The sequence below is a fragment of the Falco punctatus genome (genome assembly GCF_963210335.1).
Source record: "Falco punctatus genome assembly, chromosome: 6".
Classification (NCBI taxonomy): domain Eukaryota; kingdom Metazoa; phylum Chordata; class Aves; order Falconiformes; family Falconidae; genus Falco; species Falco punctatus.
The window spans coordinates 39,197,001-39,217,191 of record NC_137585.1 but is presented as its reverse complement, the minus strand read 5'-3'; the positions used below and the strand labels follow the sequence as shown (position 1 = coordinate 39,217,191).

General features: G+C 38.4%; 1 protein-coding gene across 2 annotated transcripts in view; it reads left to right on the top strand.

Annotated features, from left to right (window-relative positions):
* LIN7A (lin-7 homolog A, crumbs cell polarity complex component) overlaps positions 1 to 20,191 on the top strand; it is a 63,463-nt gene that overhangs the window by 17,390 nt on the left and 25,882 nt on the right. For both annotated transcript variants that reach the window (XM_080393289.1, XM_080393290.1), the window contains exon 2: positions 13,689 to 13,807. In XM_080393289.1, coding sequence (XP_080249415.1) covers positions 13,689 to 13,807 — 119 coding nt within the window. The remainder of the gene's footprint in view (positions 1 to 13,688; positions 13,808 to 20,191) is intronic.

The window sequence follows — 20,191 nt, the reverse complement described above, 5'->3', positions numbered from 1 at the left end:
AGGCCAGAGCTCTCTCATGCAGGGTGAAGGCCTGTGGAGCAGTGCTAAGCGATGTGCTGCTCCCTGCCTGGCTCCCTGTCTGTCACAGGGATGTCTTCTCTTGCTCTTCAGCCTAGCATGCTAAAATTGAAAAATACTTCTGCAAGTGCCGCACGCTTTAAGTCTTAACGTTTCTCTGCTTGGTATGCCAACTGAGGATACATAAATAACCAAATTTATTCTTCCAAGAAAAAGAAAAAAGCCTATTGTTTGTAGGAACAGAAAAAAAAGTGACAATTCTAGTCATAGGCTGAAATGTTTGTGTTTTTTACATAAGTCTGTCAACATGTACTTGATTTTTTAAAATGTGTTTTTATGAAGGCATGGATTAAGATATTTATGGGTGATGACTGGGATGTTTTGTGAGGATCTGTGCAGTTCAAGTGTTGGTTAGTTAAGTGTGCAGTTCAGCTGCCTCCTGGAGCTCTGGAGCTGGAGGAGGAGCAAGTACCTACCTACATGTCATCTTTGGTTTTCATGAGCAGTGTAAAAACACATGGTTTGAAAAGTTAATTGGATATGACCAGCTTAAATGTGTCTGGCAGCGTGGGTTTGACCTGAAGAGGTACTGGGGCACATGGTGGCACAGGAGCTCTATGCTGGGCTGGACATGCCTGAGATGGGCTGGGTGCCTACGGGAGCATCTTCAGCTGGCCTCACCTGCTCAGAGGGGGACCCTGTCCTCCAGGCCGGAGCAACTTAAGGTGACGTGTAAACTGAGAGAACTATACCTGCACAGAGACACACAGAAACACCTACAAAACTCGTGGCATCTTTTAACATTGTCATCTTTGTTTTCTTAAATTTCTTAAATTTCCAGCCCTGTTTCCTTCAGAAACATGTAATTGATAATAAGACGCATCTCTGCAGAAGCTGGATGTGCAGTCAGGAAATGTTTGTGAGGCACCTTTGAAAGAGTGACCACACTTTGGCCAGCCGATGGCTATGCAGGGACCTTGTGTTCCTCCTGCTCTGTCAGGCTGAAAATATTCTTTAGACATGGTAGCAGTGAAGTAATCATTTCAGTCTCTCTAATTTATGCTGTGTAGAGCCACGTGGTAAGCTGAGCTCACCTCTGTGTGTCCTGCTTCTCATCCCTCATGGGGACCTGCTCCTGCAGCTGGGTGAAGTGGATGGAGGTTTTGACAAGCCCCTGCACAGGTGCAAGATTCACCAACAAGTTGCAGGAGTGTTAATGATTAGAAGGCACAAGAGATGCTATTTTTGTATGTAGTAAGTGTATACTTTATCTACATAATGTTGAAAAAGAAGGATTTGTTTTATAAATAACATCCCTATGCTGCTTCAGTTTCACACTGATGTCTGAGAGATATTTGTGGAACTACAGAAAAAAAACATCTTAATGTAATTGTAAGCAAACAATTTGCTTAATGCCATCCTATTGCTTGAGTTGGACCCCTCTGTTGATGTTATTAGACAGAAACTTTCTTAAGAAATGTGACAGATTACTGAAGTCATCAGCTTTGTGCAGAGGATGATCTGTCCTTTGAGTTCGGTGTTTCAGGACATGTACATGCATATCTTTAATGAAGATGACACTTGTGCAAGTGCAAAAAGATACAAGCTTTTGGCTGATTGGTGTTATTTAGATACAAAATAATGTTCTTGTAGATAATGCAGTAGAATTTGAAATACAAATTATGTAAAGCTATTTATTTTACTCATCAGAAGCACAAGTAATGAGAAGTTGAGCATTTAAGAGGAATCCAAGCAAAGGCAGACACAGGGTTTTGAGAAGCATGTAACTGTACATTTGTAAGTCTATTCCATCATGCATCATGCACAGTTATTTTGTTTCACATGATGCATTTTTGATATTTTAAAAGTGATGCTTACTAACGTGCTGTAAACAGTACATGTATGTATAAATCCAGGCATTTTTAAAGTTAATCACAGTCAGCTTAATCTTCTTTTGAGACTGTTGCTGGAGAGTCAGCCTCTGAATTAGAAACATTCAGCTGTTTACTCTCCATTCTGATGAGATGATTTGATTCAGAAATGTACATTTACATACTAACAATGTTTTCCTAAGTATTTCAACCACAAGCTTGGAACTTCGATATGTTAAATACAGAGGGAGATATATATATATACATATTTGAGAACTTGTTTTACCAGGGTCCAAAATGGAGTGATTAAATGAACCCAAAATTTCTCAAATACAACTCAGCTAAGTTACCAGAAAACTGAAGAGAGAATATTAACTCTCTTCTTGTTACCTGAGCCCACATATAAAGTCCTTTTAGGTATGTGTATGTAACAACTACGTTGTATCCATTGTATTGCCCAAATGCCATCTTTTCACTGTTGTCTCACCAGTCTCAAACCACCTAGAAAAACAGAAGATAAAATCATGATGCTAGACTTCAAGTGGCAATTTGTATTGTCACAACATACGCACAACTCATAATGTGTTGCTACGCTAGTGCTACTTTACTAATAATTGTAAGAAAAATAGAGAAAAAATCTTGATTAGGAAGCTGTGTCTTGAGAAGAGATCGGAGGAGTGATTGTTCTTTATTATTTAGAAGATGGAACAGTGAAGTATCCATGAATACACAGAGCATCAAAGCATTGATTTTAATTGTTTCTGTATAAACACGGATAATTGTATAAGGAAAAGCGTTGCCCAAAATAGGCTCTTAATTTATTTCTGCTGAACAAAAATTACATTATTACTGGTTCTTTTCAATAAAAGCCCATGTTTAATCACTAATCCTTCACATCCACTAACTCTTTGATTTTCTTCTTCAGCCATATTTTCTGAAAAAGAGTAAATCTCCTAGACCTTAAGATATGAATCCCTTTACAATCAGTTAAGCGTTGGGGAAGAATGTACTTGAAATAGATCAGGTGGATGACCGTGGCCATCAGCAGCAGTCTTAGCCCTCAGAAATTTACTTACCATTATCTCTTCACATTTTAATAGATTTGGCAGCAGTGTGTTTGTCAAATGGCATTTACTGAATCAGCACAGGAACAAAAGAATAATATAGCTGTTCTTTGTTATACAGAGCCAGACTAGGGAAACATGAAGAGGGCATGACAGCTTTAACATCTATGAAGCAGTCCTAGGAAAAAGAGGTGATTGTATATCTGATCCCCTCTGTAGCCTGATAGTCTTGTAACTCAAGAGTAATAGCTCTGGAGTTTCTACTAATTTATACAGCACCTTTTGCGTCCTAACGGTAAAACTGTGTCAAAGTATGCTGGGGGCTCCTCATATCTTAAGTAGATACTTCGTGAAATCAGGCTGCAACCCGAGGTGAGTTCCAGATCTGCTCCTATTCTCAGCGTCGTTCAACACGTAGTACACAAAGCAACAGCACTGCAAAGGTGACAGTGAGCTCTGTTTCTCACAGGGGCTTCTGTTGCAAAGCTTTGTTAGTAACTTGCAGCAGTGCTTCAACATAGTCACAGCTTTCTTCTAAGATCATATTTGTTTCAAAGTTGAAAGTTAACAGTGGTCAATTGTTGATACTTACCAGCAGTGTATCTGTACTGCCTAGTTTTGTAGGGATTTATTAACAAAAGATTTTATTTATATTGCTTTCATCTTGCTGTCATAGCTATTCACATACACACTTTCAAAGAACAGGGTTTTTTTCCTTTCCTGAGAAATGACTAGTATGTAGCCAGCTACCAGAGGGATTCAATCTGCAAAAAGCAATATCCTTAAATCCACTAAAATCAAAGAGAGAATATTAACTCTCTTCTCGTTACCTGATCCTACAGATAAAGTCCTGTTAGGTATGTGTACGTAACGACTACGTTGCTTCCATTGTATTGCCCAAATGCCATCTTTTCACTGTTGTCTCACCAGAGTCTCAAGCCGCCTAGAAAAACAGAAGATAAAATCGGGATGCTAGACTTCAGGTGATGGTTTGTATTGTCACAGTGTACAAGTGCCAGTAGCCCACAGCCATCTTTCTCATCTTTCTGGTAATAACAGAGAAAGATTTAAGACTAAGATTAGCTGGAGAGATAAGAACTGAGGAGAGGCAGCAGGAGACTCTGGTAATGACATACGAGCAGAGAGGTGAGAGTTACTGCTTTGGCTCAGACACAGTGCCTGTTGTGAAGGAGAATTAGCATCCCTAAGTTAACCTTGCCTCCCTTGGCGAGACACCTGTTGGGGCCTTTTTTCCTTCTTCCTGTCTTCTTCCTTGCCAACAAAAAATCTCTGATGCAAACTAAAAACACACACTGAAAGTATCAGTGTGGGAAAGGCATGAGGTTGCCCATATGGCCAAAACTTTTGTTTTGTGATGTCCACATAGGATGCATAAACACTTGCTTTTGCTTAGGCAGAGGAGCAAGAGAATGGATTTCAGCTAAACGTGTGTTTTTTTCATCATGTTTTTCTTTGTTCAGCCAAGAATATTCCTTGTAATTATTTGTTTTCTGCTTCTCTAGCTTAGTTAACTTTTTAATTCCTTCACTGATTTTCATATTTTTCCTATATGCTTTTGAATTAAAATGCAAAAACAAGTATTCTGTTAAGTAGGGTCCTTGGGGTATGTTAATGTACCAACCTTTTCTTCTTGTAATCTGGGATCAGAACCTCTAAAGTGTTTACGTTTGCAGTTTCAGCAAAGTGTCCAGGGTGCTTTTGTCTGCTGTTTAAAGCAGCTCCACTCCAGCATGGTGAACAGAGTCCGCTGAGGCAGAACTGATCCTACAAGATCAAGTGACGTTGTGATCAGGAGACAGATGAGGCTGGTGGAGAGTTATCAAAGCATCTCTTTACAAGATACCTATGGCTATGGGAGGCAGCAGACAGCTTCCTTGCTTTCACATAGTTGAACTTGTAGGAGCTTAATTCCCAGGTCTGTTCACCATACTGAATTTCTCAGGGAGTTAAAGCTTGGCTTCAAAGGATTTTCTTTCTGTCATTTCATAGTTTCAGGAAGTCAGACAGAACTCCATTTTAGATGTCCTGTGTAGGCAAATAACTGCTTTAAACACCTGAGATCTCTCTTTTTTAAAAAAATTGCTTAAAGACTGAGAATTAAATAACAAAAAGTCTAAAGTTAAAAAATATCCTGCTTCCTATGGCAAGCAAAGGCTAATTTTTTTATTTAAGGAATGAATATATACTTACATATTCACTGTATATGTAATACATATTTATTTGAATACAAAATAAACTTTTTTTAAAAAATGTTGCTTTTTATATCATATTTGTAGCTGACTCTCCCTAGTCAAAAAAAGGGCCAGAATCATGTCTCGTCTGTTCTGTTCAGCGGTGAGTGGCTAGCTATAAATCATAGTTATGATCACAAAAAGCAGGTATGATTAAGCAATATAAAGTCTAAACTATATACAAAGGGCAACAAAAAAGGAATTTTACCTTCCCTTCCCTTGTCTCTACAGCTAATGCAGGGGAAAAATCATAACATTCTGTTTTAAGTACTGTGTTAAAAAAATTTCAGTGCTCTTCTATATGCATGTTCAGCTTTATTTTTTAATCTTTTCTCTTAAAGGATAATTTAGTAACTTGTTTTCATGTCGATGCTATGTTCAATACCTACTATACAAAAGCAGTGTCAAATGTAAAGGGTTGGTGTATCTATAATGTCTTATTTCTTACAGATGGCAAAATGTTCTGGTGAAAATTTTTGAATTTCTATTTATGCACCATCTCATCCTGATTGCTTTAGAAATTGCAATGAAACTAATAATTTGGAGGAATAAAAAGTATATCAGTGTTTAAAAATTATCATGTTTTAAGGTTAATTTTAAATGCCCATCTTTGAAAATTCTGAATTGTATTGTTACTCTTCAGGCCTCAAATTAAGCCAATGAAACTCATCTTATTGAAATGATCCTGAATTATGCATTAATTCCGTCTTTACTGTTTTGTGATTTATGGTTATTCCTTTAAAAAGCAATAATGGAAATGTGATAGTAGATTGATATCTCTTTCTGTCACGTGCACACATGCATGCACACGCATGCACGCAAACCAAATCTGAAAATTGCTGACAAAATTGGTCCAGTGACTTACATCGGTTATGTGAAGGCTTCGAGGAAAAAACAGAAGACTGGGTCTATCTATGTACAGTAATTAATATTCTAAGATGATTGACCAAAGTAAAGCAAATCCAGTTCTCCTAGTTTGCCTTCATGGTAGGTTAAGGCTATGAAAATCCCTAGTTGAGGAGAACACAAATCACTTGTTAAAACTTAGAAGAGTGGGAAGCAGCGAGGAGATTACTGAAGACATTGTAGACATTGTGAGGTTCAGAGAACATAGAGAAGCATAATTTTTCATTTAAGGGAATCTTTTGAATGTTGCATTTAAACACTAAGCAGAGTATTCAGGAGCAGTATGTCTGAAACGGCAGTATTTCAGTATTTCAGGCAGAACGCCTAAAACAGCAAAAATGACTGAAATGGCTGGAGAGCCCTGCAGGGCTTTTGTGGTGTTGAGGATGCTGGATGGAGGGGTCTCCACATAGTTTGCTGTCTGTATGTGAATCACAGGTGGCACTGCTTTCTCTGCGAATAAACTGTGTCCTTTCTATAAGTAATTTTGCTAAACATCTCAAACCTTTGCTGTCATATTCACGTGTTCCTGCCAAAACTGCTTGGAAAACTCATGGTATATAACACTGCCGTGGGGTGTGCAACAGCTGGGTCATAGGGTCTCTGAAGAATGGAGTGAAGCAGAGAACTTGGATGCTCGTGGTGTGCCTGAGAAGCTACACCCAGGCAAAACCTGGGTGTGGCTCAAACACATAGAAACATATAGACCAAAACATGGTCCGATGAGCAGCCAAAGAAAATGAGCCTGCCGCAGGCAGTGGGGGAATGTATGTAGAAACACATGGGGATGAGCTGTTAATGTCATTGGGGGCAGTCAGTTCATATCAGGCAAAAGGAGACAGACAAGAGATACACTCAATTCTATTTCATTGTTGATTTTTCTCATGCATAAGAAGGAAAAAGTCCATAAAACCATTGGTTAAGACATATTTAAAAGCATTAACTAAAAACCATGTTGGTCTGCCTGTTAATGATGCTGTTCTTGTCAAATGTAACTGTTCCGAAGTACAGTGTCTCCTGGACCACATGGAGATAAATTTGCATGAGTCATTCACTATATATCCGGACAGTAAGAGTGGGTTTCATCATACTGATGTAAATGTCTAATACGTAGGATGCAGGCATGTACATCTCAGCTAATCATTGAGTCTCCCTTTTTAGTCAACAAAGGGAACAGGCACTCCCAGAGTATGATTCATCTCATCTAAAATAGGTCAGATGAATTGTAGCCTCAAAGTGTCTGTTTTTCCTCATTGACTGTAACAGCAGTCGAGGGTGAGTCGCTGAGCTGTCAATGTCTACATCAGAAGCGTGGAGGCTTGAAACCCTCACTGCAAGATGAATCATGAGAGCTTTGTATGGTTGTTCTTTGTCATATTTATTTGTGCATTCATAGTGATGCTTAACCAGGGGAGTATAAAGTGACACTGCGTTAAATCTGTAACTGCTACCCATATCATCTAAACTAGAGTATGAAAGCACTGGTAGTATTATTTTTTCTATAAACCACTATAAAGTGTTGAATAATGTTGCTGTTTTCTAACAGCTTAGCTCATTGCTCCCTGCACATCAAGTCTGAATTACCATGATGAGGTACACCTTTATGCTTACTGATTAGCATGAAATTTGAGGCAAGATAAATATCAATTTAAATGGGCAAAAAAAAAAGCTGTTCTTTGCTTTAATGTTTCTGAACTCTCAAGATTAGATTATATAAATATATTAAATTAATAGAAGAGCTTTTGTATTCCAGGAGAGCACTGTGCTGATAGTAAGGAACCAAAGAGGTGAATGGAGGCATATTGGACAATCTGGTATTTGACACCAGAGTAAGAATTGCCATGTGGTACAAAGCAATGACTGACAGCAGAGCTCTAGTAATACAGAAAATTTTCAGAAGATACATGCTGAAAATTTTCCAAAGCTGGTACTTGAACCATGTAGTCACATAAACAGTTTGATAGAATGTACTAGGGCTACTGTCTATGAATTATGAATGAACTTTGCTAATCACCATGGAATTCTAATTGCCCAACCATTGATTACCTCTGCCATTTGTTAGTGTTTGGGGAAGACTGCTAAACACAATAAAGCATCCTGTATCGGCTTTGGGAATTATGATAAAAAGTTCACAGAATAACATTAAGAATTCTGGAATGCATTCTCATGAGCTTAAAGGAATAACTAAACCTGAATGGAAGTATTGGAGGAATGAAAAACGACTGACATTTGAAAGGACCTGTTATATCATGGAAATTCTTCACCTTCAGCCTTATTAAAGGTCTTCAAAGACGATGGAACAGAGCTTAAAAATTCCAGGATTATTATTCTGTAATGCCATGGTGAAGCTATGAATATTTTAGAGACTTACTGAGTATCCTTGCTGTCAGTTTGTAGTGATGTTCTATATCTCTGAGGTACCAAAGGGTGGTGTTGATGCAGCACATTTACTTTTCCTAGTAACTGGCATACTAATTCAGTGAAGGTCTCCAGAATTAACAGGAACAAGGCGTAGAAAGACCTCAAGAAGATGAGAAACCTGTTCTCTAATATCTTCTTAATAAACAAGTGATCACTGTATTTTGGCTTTGGGAACAACCCAACAACATGATTTCTAGAGCAGTTATCAGAGCAAAGAAATACTGTGTTTCTGAGCGATTACTGTTTGAACCCAAACTAGTATTACACAGCATTGTTGCTACTATTTAACTGCCTAATAGTCTCATAAGTCAGAGGATAATACATTTATTTTAAGGACTGCAGCTCACTCATAGACTAACACAAGAGAGAAAGGTTAGACATTGGTAGATATACCACAGTTTTCACATTTTGCAGTATAAAGCATGCACGTGTGTTCTTTTTCAAGAGTCACTGTAGTATTAGATGGGACATATTTAGCATGCTAAAATAATTTGCTACATTATTCCTAATAATTTTCAACCTATCTACTAAACTGAAACAAACAAACCCTGCACAAAATCTACCGGAGTGAACCCCCAGACTGGACAACTTCCACAGAATGCTGAAGCCTGGACTACCCAATTTTAACAGTAAAGTGAAAGAGCACCGAGTTCAGACCAGCCAGGTTTCTTTCTGTGGATTCATAATCTGCTTTCAAGTTGTAAAAGCTGAATTGCAAAGTGTTGGAAATAGCATTGACTTTTCAAAAAATTCAGCAAATTAAATATATCAGTCTACATTGTGCATTGCTAGCTATTTGAATAAAAATCAGCAAGTGAAAACAATATACAACAGAACAAAGTGATAACTAAGCCAGATGACTTTTCTTTCAACTGCTGTATGGCTATGTATACATGATTCAACTTTGTTTAGTATTACATGAGAGTGTTCCACTTGTATCACAGTATGGTACTTTGCTAGTTCTGTGTTCTAGTGATTCCTCTCTTTGTTAGGGTTTGTATAGTAGTAACTTTCTGCTTGTGTCCTGCTAGCAACGTAAGTGAAGCTTCATTCAAATGAAAATACAGAAGGAACATTTAAAATGAAGATTCTTTTTTCTGAGAGTCATGCTTTTCTTTTGATGAGTGCACTTGATAAAATGTGTTCCACCCACAGCCCCCTGCCTTCTATGTATTTCACTGATAATGTGACCCACCATGCTGAAACAGTATTATTTACTGAAAGGCTGTAGGCAAGCATGATGATGAGAAGACAAAAAGGGAAGTGAATGTTAAACAGAATGAGAGAGAAAGGAATTGTGCATATTATGAGGAAATCAGAAAAAAATGGTAAAACAAAAAAAGTGTGGTTAGAGTTGGATATAATAAGTGCATATTGCTTTTAAAATGTATGCATCTTAGTATACAGAGGAATAATGCTACCCACATTGTTACTCAAAATTCCCACTAATTTCTATGGGAAATGAAGATAGATTTCAATTATATTGGCATGAGTTTAGTGTTAGCATAATGGAGCTCATATTTTGGAAAATGTTTGAGAGTAGACAAAACAATCCTTTTCAGAAGTTGTGTTTAAAAACACGTGCTCCTAACAAAGCATCAGCTGGCAACAAACAGCTCTGGCCCTGAACACATGCCTCAATTTCATCCTGTAATTTTATCCGATGAAGCTCTATTATTCTGTATTCTACCATGAGCAATATCCCACTAGCCATTGCCAAACTGATCAAGCTGTGGGCCTAACTGTGACAAGAGTAAGAAGACTGCTTATTCTTAACAGATATGATAGGTGAATAATAAATCAAAGCGAGAACTTGGGCAGCAGCATTCATGTATTTTAGCATGTTGGATGAATTTGGAAGTGTGGAGAATGAGAATGCTCTTGGAATATTCTGCTTTTTCTGTACTCCCAACCACTTCTGAATCACAAAGTTAAGTAATGTAGTATTAGCAAATAATGACAACTTGGTGCCCAGTTTTGCCTGTGAGACTGCATACTAAACACCTGTGCCAGACTTTTCAACCAGAATTTGAATTTATCATTTGTATTGTAACACTTGTCACTTTAGAAGTGCTTAATTGTCATCTACAGTCTGGTCCATGCCCTAGGGAAATGTTTAGACCCATATTTAGTCTTTTAGATCGATTAACGTGCCTAAAGCTATTTATGTTTCCTTCTGGATCAGACCAGATTTCTCAATTAGTACAAATTTTTCATTGAATATCATTTAGTTCAGGACCACAGAAAATATGGGGTGATTCACAGAATTTGCAGGTGTAGTGATGAAACTTCTAAGCAACTGCAAAACAGCAACCAATCTGTCAGCTGTGGCACTGACCTTCTACAAGTATAGCTTGTGAGACGGTGAGTTCGAAACTTACCTGAACTGACACTGGAAAAGGCCCCAGTCTGATTTAGAATTACTGAGTAGCTATCATGTATCACGTGAATTTTAGAGGCCTTATCTGATCTATTATGGTAGGCTGTTGAAGCTCCTTCAGAATTAATCACCTAATTGCTTTGTGCTGTCTGACATAGCAGTTTGCACCCATTGGTACTAATAACTGGGGAGTGTGAGTTTAGTATTTAGCTAACTGCAAGTCTTGGATGGCAGATACAGACTTAAAAGAAAAAAATCCAAAGTAAATTGTTTGATAGTTTTGTTAGAAAATCATTGTGACATTATTATTACCGAGAACATTAAAAATCTTGTTTGTTGCATCATATTTTTTAATGCATTGCCATTCTTTTGCACTCCATTGACATGGTTCTTGCTAAAGAGTGTACTTACCTCTTCTTAAATCTCAAAACCATCCTTTTTGAAGTATTTGCTGCCATCGGTCGTATTCTTCTTTCTAGAATCTCATTTTTTCTTGATTTGCATGGCCACCTTATTTCCCAGATCTCTTCTTAGCTTTCTGATCACCACTTCAGTAAGTGCTTTAGAAGGGCGTTACTTGGTACACCTCCACATCATCTCTTCCCTTTCTATTTGCAAATACAGCTTCAACTGGTGTCTCCATACATGTACCTCACAAACCTGCTTCATTAATCCCTCACACCAAGGTTTATGTCTCTCAGATGACCCCTTTTGAATGATACTGGCTACGTCTCTGCCAGCAGATAGTGTGGAGTGGAGAAACAGGCAGATCAGGAAAGCAAACGAGGTGCTGAGGACCTCACGACCACATTGTGTGCATTGTGCAGAGATTATCTCAGGCGAGCTGTGATCTAGTAGCATGGACTGGGTGCCCACTAGCAGTTGAAGCACTGCTTGGAGCAAAAGCGCAAGTGCAGTCTTTGAACATGGGGTTAGGGTTAGTTTCATCTGAAAGTTCATGAGCTCCAAGACTGCTCTTGTGATGCAAACTACAGCCTAGTAAGTGGAAATATCCTTCCAAAAGAAACACTGCATGCTTTCTGCCATGCTTCCTCTCAGACTTAGAGCTATTTGTTTGGCAGATGCCAAAGCCTGAGAATTCTTTGGGTGTTAATCTACTATGGCACAACCTACCATGTTGACCAGTTGCCTGCCTCTTTTAATTAAATTTTAATTTTTTTGAGATGTCATCTTCTCTTTTCCTAACATTGATTCAGCTGGATATTAATTATTTTCTTATAAATGCAAATATACAATTATGATTTTGTTCCTGTTGCAGCTCATCTACTGTCATCTCTTTTCTATTTCCAGAAAACTTCTCATGTCTTTGTTGTATATCTGGTCAGTATAGCTCAGCTACAAGCCAAGGATTGTAAGAACTGTTTCAATTAGCATAATCTCCCAGTCACAAACAGTAAAATCTTTGTCATCGTAAAGGAGAATTATATAATGTTGCTTCTAGCCATTGTAGTCATTTTGGATTTGTGTAGTTGGCAGGGAGAGCGTTTATTTCTTTATTCTGTGTTAAAGCAGAGAATTAAATGCCTCAACTGTTGTTATATCATTTAGTACTATGCATTCATTTCATCACTAGGATACAGACCTATATTTAGTAGAGTGGTGTGACTGGCCAGTAGTGGCTCTGGTGGCTATGCAAAAGACACTACAAGATGTGAGAATGACCACACAGTCAAGACTTGCCATGTTCAACTATACCAGCAAACCTACAGAAAAAGCCGCAAGCCAGCATTAAATGACATGAGAGGAGAAAACCCTGTATTTAAGCTCTATCATCCTGAAGACTGACCAGGATATGTATTGCTCAGCTCAATCCTGCATGGAAGTCAGTGTGTCCCTGACATGACTAGGCTAGCCTCCATGAGACTGGCCAGTATTTCTTATGCCCCTGTGTCCCCACCCATAAAGGATCGTTGGGCACTTCATGGGTTGTTTGGGTTTTTATATATATATGTGTTGTAGTAATTGTGTAAATTAGGAACTAGTGTTAAAGAGGAAAAATGCTGTGAGAGTGAGGGTATGAGCACTGTTCAACTGGATCACCAATATGGCTGATCACTTAAGCTCTTTGGACTGTGCTTCAGAGACACTTCGATCTTTCCCTTGACAGCACACAAGCACTTAAGGAGAATTCAGGCCACCAAAAATATTCCATGTATTTCTGTGGGTCATATGGGGTTTGCGTGGCAGGTCAGGTCTTTGGAGACCTAGACGAGAGCCTTACATGTTTACCCTTCTCTAGCAGACTTCCCATTCTTCCCTAGCAGATTTTGCTTGTCTCTAAAAGACTTTATTTATCAGTAGTTGATATTTAGATTTAGATTTATGAGAAGATCAAATATTTTTCTTCGGTGTTGTCACCCTGAAGGCGTTTACATGAGTACTCCAACTTTCTGAAAGCAGCCCCCATACTGTTCCTGTGCTACTTTCTCTTATGCAGAAAGTAAGAAGTATTTTAGGTCTGCTAATATGGATTAGCTGCTTTGAACTGGTAGCTTTGTTCCAAAGAATGTTTGTGACTAAGACTGAACCTCTGTGTGTGCGTCTGTTGTATGTGCACATGCTGTTTGTCCATACTTTGGGATTTGGATCTCTGAACAGCAGTGTTGTTGCCTAGCTGAGGCTGGTGTAACAAAGATTAATATAGTATGCATTGGTAAAGCTGATGTTAAATTTAAAATGCCCATCAGTGTGTCCCTTTAGTCACTTACTAGTCACTGTTTATACTGATCCGTATTCCCTTTTTTCCCCCACTCAGATGTTGCAAGAGCAATTGAGTTGCTGGAGAAACTGCAAGAATCTGGAGAAGTACCAGTACACAAGCTACAGTCCCTAAAGAAGGTGCTGCAGAGTGAGTTTTGTACAGCTATCAGAGAGGTATGAAACTGAAATTTTTTGTTACTTCTCGGAATAACATCCCTCTCCTGAAAAATGTACTTGCCTTTCAGTGCTGGAGAAGCAGAAGTACCTTGTGTAAAGGATGATGGATGTGAGATGTGTCTGTAGCTGCCTGCTACTATGCAGAATGCTGTAGTTACTGAAAAGCAGACACAGAGCAGTTGCGTCAGCAAGGCATCAAGCCTGAGGCAATTAGCCGTGCTAAGGAGAAAGGTTGATTAATTAGTACTTTAGTATTCTGGTCATGCTGTTTCAGGGTCTGTGCTAACCTGTACAGCACTGTGCTGGGATATGGGGACGTGCCAAGCTGGGTCAGTGCAAGCTTAAATGCTTCTCCTTGGAGCTCAGGTGTGTGATAGGGATGTGCTGATAAAATCATAACACTGCGAGAGACAAATGGTGCAAGCGCTGCAGTTAACTGAAGCCGACAGGACTCTTGCCGTTGAAGTCAGTAGCCAAGCCCCCGCGGGCCTTGCTCCACATGTCAGAAACCCCTGTCAGATGGCTAAGAACTGTGATCATGACCCTGCCAGACATGGTCTGGGCCTTCCTAAGCTCTGCTCAATAGCAGATAAATGATGACTCTTTTCTTCTAGTCAAACTAGAGAAGCAGCACCCCACTTCCTGCATGAATACACGCAGCATCTTTAAAGTGGTTAAATTACAAACACTTCTGTTTCTTAGACAGAAACCACGAGTTAATACAACATTTTGTCAGACTTCTTACCTGCTTAACTGAGTGCCAGACAGAAGCAGCTTGAAATGCCCTAAAGAAGGCAACATCTTTTCAGCAGAAAATCTGTTAAAACTGTTTCAGTTTATCTGTCTGCTGCCTGGAACTAATGCTCCCTCACTGAAATCAATGGGGAATCTAATGTTCCCTCCATGGTGGCAGAATTGAACTCCTGATAACTAGGCGGCAGCAGCAGCAGCACATTGATTGAGTGGACTGCTGGGTGGCTGGAAGAAAGAAAGAGAGAAACAGACATCAGCTTAATAAGCAAAATGCAACATACTCTTTGTTTTATGGAATATATTCTTCAATGTGAGAAACTGAGAGGCTACCACTTAATTAAATGGCAGTTTTCAAGGCTTTTTAAAGGGAATAGTGTTCCATGACAATAAATAATGGTGCTGTGTACCCTGAAAAGCTGATATTCTGACTAGTCCTTTCAGTTGACCTAGTAAATGCTTCTTTAATTGACCACAGGGCGTTGAAAAGTTGTGGGGTTGCCTTTGTGGGGTTTGGGGACTTTTTTCAGATAGCAGAGCCTGGTACCATAATTGTTAAAGGCAACTTTCAGTCTTTGCAGCATCATCAGTGAAATCTTACTAAATTTATATTCATCTCTGGAAAACAGTCTTAGCAGAAACAAACACAAAGCTTGTTGAAACAGGTACAGTGCCTAGGAAGTAGGAAAATGAGTTAGATAAATGCACTCTCAGTTCAGTGAACTGAAAGTAGATTTTGACAAAATAATCTCAGTGGCACAGAAGTTCTTTATAGAGTGGCATGTAAAGACAACCTGCACGTGACAGACTATCTAATAACTGTTAGATTCTTACAACCAAATAATAGTCACTTTAAGAAGCCTGGAGCTAGTTATTACACAAGAACTGAGTGATGATGAATTAGTAGTTAGATCAGTTCTAGCAGCTTCATAAGCAAAAACATTTATTTCTATTTAAATACTTAATGTGTTTTATATGTATATAACCTATCTAGCTAATAGATCACTATCAGAGAACAAAATTTCTACACCCAAAAAATTATTAATGCCATTTATCACGATGTATGTAAATATTTTTTTAGAAAAAAATCTTCAAATATAAAAGTCCCAGTAACAAATATTTTTGTTTATGGAGAATAGGAGAATTGACATATATATTGATAGTACTTAAGGTTGTTTAACATGTGGCTCCTCTTTCCAGTTGCTTACATTAAGCCCTTGGCAAATATTTAACCTGTAATGCTCTTTATTTCCACCGGTTGAAGAGTTGTTGGAAAATTGCAGAAAATAATTTCTACCATTTAAAAAAAAATATTTAGAAGGGCATGGACTATTTTGGTCATGTTACATTGTTAGACACCTCCAAGCACTGCAGCAAGGGCTTGGAGGATATCTGAGCTGGGTCATGCCTTAATCAGAGATGCCCTTCTTGCATGTTCTTCATGTACACTGGAGTTTATGAAAGACTGATAGCTACTTAATTGAAGAGCACATTCTTTTCTGACTGTATTTGAGCTTGAGGTAGCTGAGGCTAGACAGAAATAGGTCATAGGATAATATAGGGCAAGAGAAAATGGCCTCAGGTTGTGCCAGGGGAGGTTTAGATTGGAGATGAGGAAAAATTGCTTCACTGAAAGGATGGTCAAGCACTGGAGCAGACTGCCCAGGGAGGTGGTAGAATATCCCTTGAAGTGTGTAAAAAACACTTAGATCTGGTGCTTAGGGACATGGCTTATGGTGGACTTGGCAGTCCTGGGTTGATGGTCTTTTCAGACCTAAATGATTCTATGATTCTATGAACTCTCCCTGCAAATGGTCCCTCCCATTGTTTATCTTCACCCAGGTGCAAGATGTGAGAGTGTGGTGACTAGCTTCTAATTCTCTCTATTAGCATCTACATACACTAGAGGAGAAAAGTTTTTGACCTTACAAAAGAAGGCACAGCGAAGTAAGGAGAAAAGTGAGAGTTGTTTAGAACACAGGAGCCTTCCTGGAGAACACAGTGAAACAGACCAGGTGTGAGCGGTAGGTAGGAGTAATCAAAATGGGATGAAGGGCAGTGGCAGGCTTTGTATTAGTACGCAAATTTTGTAAGAGGCTATTATACGTATGCAGAGATTCAGATCTGCAGTGTGGTGTGTTCATTGTATAATACAAGAGCTGAGCCTGATTTTCTTTCGTCATAAAACCTAGTAAAAGAGGTTAAGGCTGACTGCGGTAGTCCTATAGACTCTGTAATTGAGGAGCTTTGGAAAATAAACATTTTCTTTTCCAATCTAAAAAATTACAGACACATAACTATCCAGTGAGTTTGATTGTTAAAATATGTCCCAGAGAAACTCAGTGCTGGGCTGAGTGCAGGTGAAAAGATCAAAGATAAAATATAATCCACACAGTATTGATTGAATGTGACTTGTCCCTTCTACAAGTAGAAATTCTTTACAAAAGCAGGAGGTCACTTTTATAATCAATTAGCCTTTGAAAGTATGAGCTACGTTATTAGATGGCATACATTTGAATCTAATATGTAGGAATCTATTAAATGACTGTAATTAATTGTATTTATGGGAACTTATTTAGTAAATCAACCTGCCAGTTCAAATCCCTACACTAATATCCCATAGAAATAAAATCTTCTTAAAGTGACTGAGTGAATGAAATTTAAATAGAAGTACTTTGGCATTTTTCTAGGATGCTATGTCATGAAATGGTGATTAATGGTTCTCACTTAGCTAAATAAAAGTACCACCAACTGAAATACTCTGTCTGGCACTGGGCAAGAATATATAATAGCTCTGAAAATAATGGAAAAAATTGAAGTATGTAATGGCCTCAGTATTTCCTTTTCACCTGAAGACCCCTAGACTAGGAAACAAGTTAACCGAAGTCTGGTCACATTAAAATTGAGTTCTGAAGAAAAAATTAATTATGCTTTAAAATTACTTTTTTCAAAAGCTCACTAGCTATATGAAGATTAATTAGCCTTCTGTAGCCTTGTCACCTGGCAAAAGATGCATGAATCTTGTCCATTATACCATTAAGTCCTTTACCCTTCCATGTGTTTTTGCTGTTCATTCAAAGCTGATGCCATATTATAGTCTTCTGATTCCCAGGGGGTTACTGGAACAGAAGAAGGGCAAGGCTCCAAAAGTGAATGCATAATTGAACTGCTGAGAAGGTATATTCACATGCAACATAAAACTAGGCAACCTGAAGTGATAAAAAGACTTTAATTATTGTAAGTCAGTAAAAAGGAAGTTACGAGAACTATAAGATAAGGTGGACTTCTGGTCTGGCAAGAAACCTTAAAGAGCTGTAGGCACAGAAGGCAGAACAAACAGTTGAGCAAAACACAGTGAACTGTCAACAAGAAAATGTGGCAAGCCTTAGCATATTACAGCAATTTCATTTACTGTTAATGTCTGGTAATCGGTACTGAAATGCCAGGAGAGTAACAATACAGCTTTGTAAACCACGCATCTCCTGAGGAGCAGAAGTTTTCTTTCAGGTTGATTCTCAAGTTTCTATTTCTGTATATTAAATGTCTAAAATTCAGGTGTATCTCACTTTCCTTCCAGCCTTCCTTCACTACTCCATTTTCCATTTCAAGATTAAATCTAATGTTCTTCTGTGTGGATATTATTTAAAAGAAAATCTGACTGGTGAATGCCTGTAGGGAAACTTTTATTAATACCAAAAGTAGTCAGATCAGAAAGTCCTTATAAAAATGTGGTATGTCAACCAGACGCACAAAAATAACCATTATTTCATCCTGTTATCTTATGGCCTCCACCAAAATACCAGGTCATCACAGAAGAGCACTTTTGCAGGACTGGGTCACTGGCAATCATTTCTTACAAGGAGGAGCAGTCAACACAAAATGCTGTTGTGTATTTTGTATGAAATTAATTTGTGAAACAGCATATGTCTTGGAAAATAGTTCAGTTTCTACTTCAATAGTCTAAAACTTTTAAATTTAATATAACATTATGTTGTGGACAGAGCATCCTGGACATTTAAAGACCACTAGTGACTTAACAGGCCAAAAAATGGCAGTGGCAGAACACTGACACATTTCTGATGAGTTCTGGATGCCCCCCAGTTACTTTAGAGATACATTTGATTATGTTCTATAATATTAAAAACATAGTTTCACTACATGCTAGGCAAGACAGTTCAACAAACCTAGTCAGTATTGGAATGGTTTCCTTTAATTAATAATTTTCCTTTTTGTGCCTTAGCAATCTGAACACCTGGAATCCCAGTGCTGCTGATATGCACCGCATTATTATCTGGTCATTTCCTCAAGCTGCCTACCTGCACTTTTCATCATTAACCCTGATACATGTCTTTGCAAATGTTAGGGAACCAAAAGAAGGCAGCCGAGTGTTGAAAGCGGAGTCTGGTGATAGTGTACTTGTTACTTTACAGTGTGATGCAGTGTGTGACAGCAGGAGGCTGGCTGGAACCCATAGCTGTTTATTTCAGATATCCCAGTATGGTGGTGTACTCCATTTTAAAGGGCTGTACTAAATATAACAATTTAACTGGACTCGGGTGAAACTTCTTGTTAATACTTTTATTAAAATCATTAATTCTGGATTTTAATGTAGAGGTCATTTAAAATCCTGGTTTCGTTGTGTTTCAAGAATCTCAAGATGTCTTTGTTCAGTTTGCAATATAATGCTGTTCCTCTGCCTCCCAGACCTAGCCTCTGAAAGCAGGGTTCCATTGTTTCCTGCCTGATGAATCCCATTCCCTGTAAAAATACAGGTTCACCAGGCCAAATTGTCTTGGTTGACACCGAGAGTAGCCCCAGAGTTCAAATCTTGCCTTTTGTTACTCTTTTCTTTTCACAGGGAGCTGAATATTTGTTACAGAAGGAAAAACACGATTCCAATCAGTCTCTCATCCCCATGGGGCGAGCCGAGCTTGTGAAATTTTTGAATTATAACAGGCAACTTGGGGGGGGGGGGGGGGGGGGGGAATTTTTTTTTTTTTTGAGAATGCTTACAGCTATAAATCACAGCACAGAGCTGTGATTAAGGCTCAGTGGGAAGCCTGACATCGAAAGTTGCCTGCTGTCACTTTACCCATGCAAATGCAAGTGTTGGTCAAGATTAAGCAAAAGTGGTATGTTGGACTTACTAATAAGGCAATTAGTAAACAAAAGGGCAATAGGACAACTCATACGAGTAAAGTGAGCAAGATTTATGAGCTCAGATTTTTAACTCAGGTCATAAAAGTGATATGGTTATATTAGCATCATACCCTATTAGACTGGCTGGGAAGCAAAGTTCTCCGTAGGCTAATCTGATACTTTGTTATACCTTGTTCTGGTATTCCAGACAGTTCATTCAAAATTACTGCACATTAATTTAACAGCAGCATTCATGTAGTAGCAAACATGGAATTTTGCAAATTGACCAAATTTGTTCAGATTTTTACATGCTTATGCATGGATTGATTTGTATCTTTTCATTAAAATTTGCATTTCTGGATGCTAATTATAAAGTTCCAACATTTTATTTTCTTTTTAGATATCAGGGTGGATTATAATGTCAGCTGAACCAGCCCAGTTTACCAGAATTCTGGGGCTGTGTAGTGTTTGCAAGAATTTTTTGCAGTACCT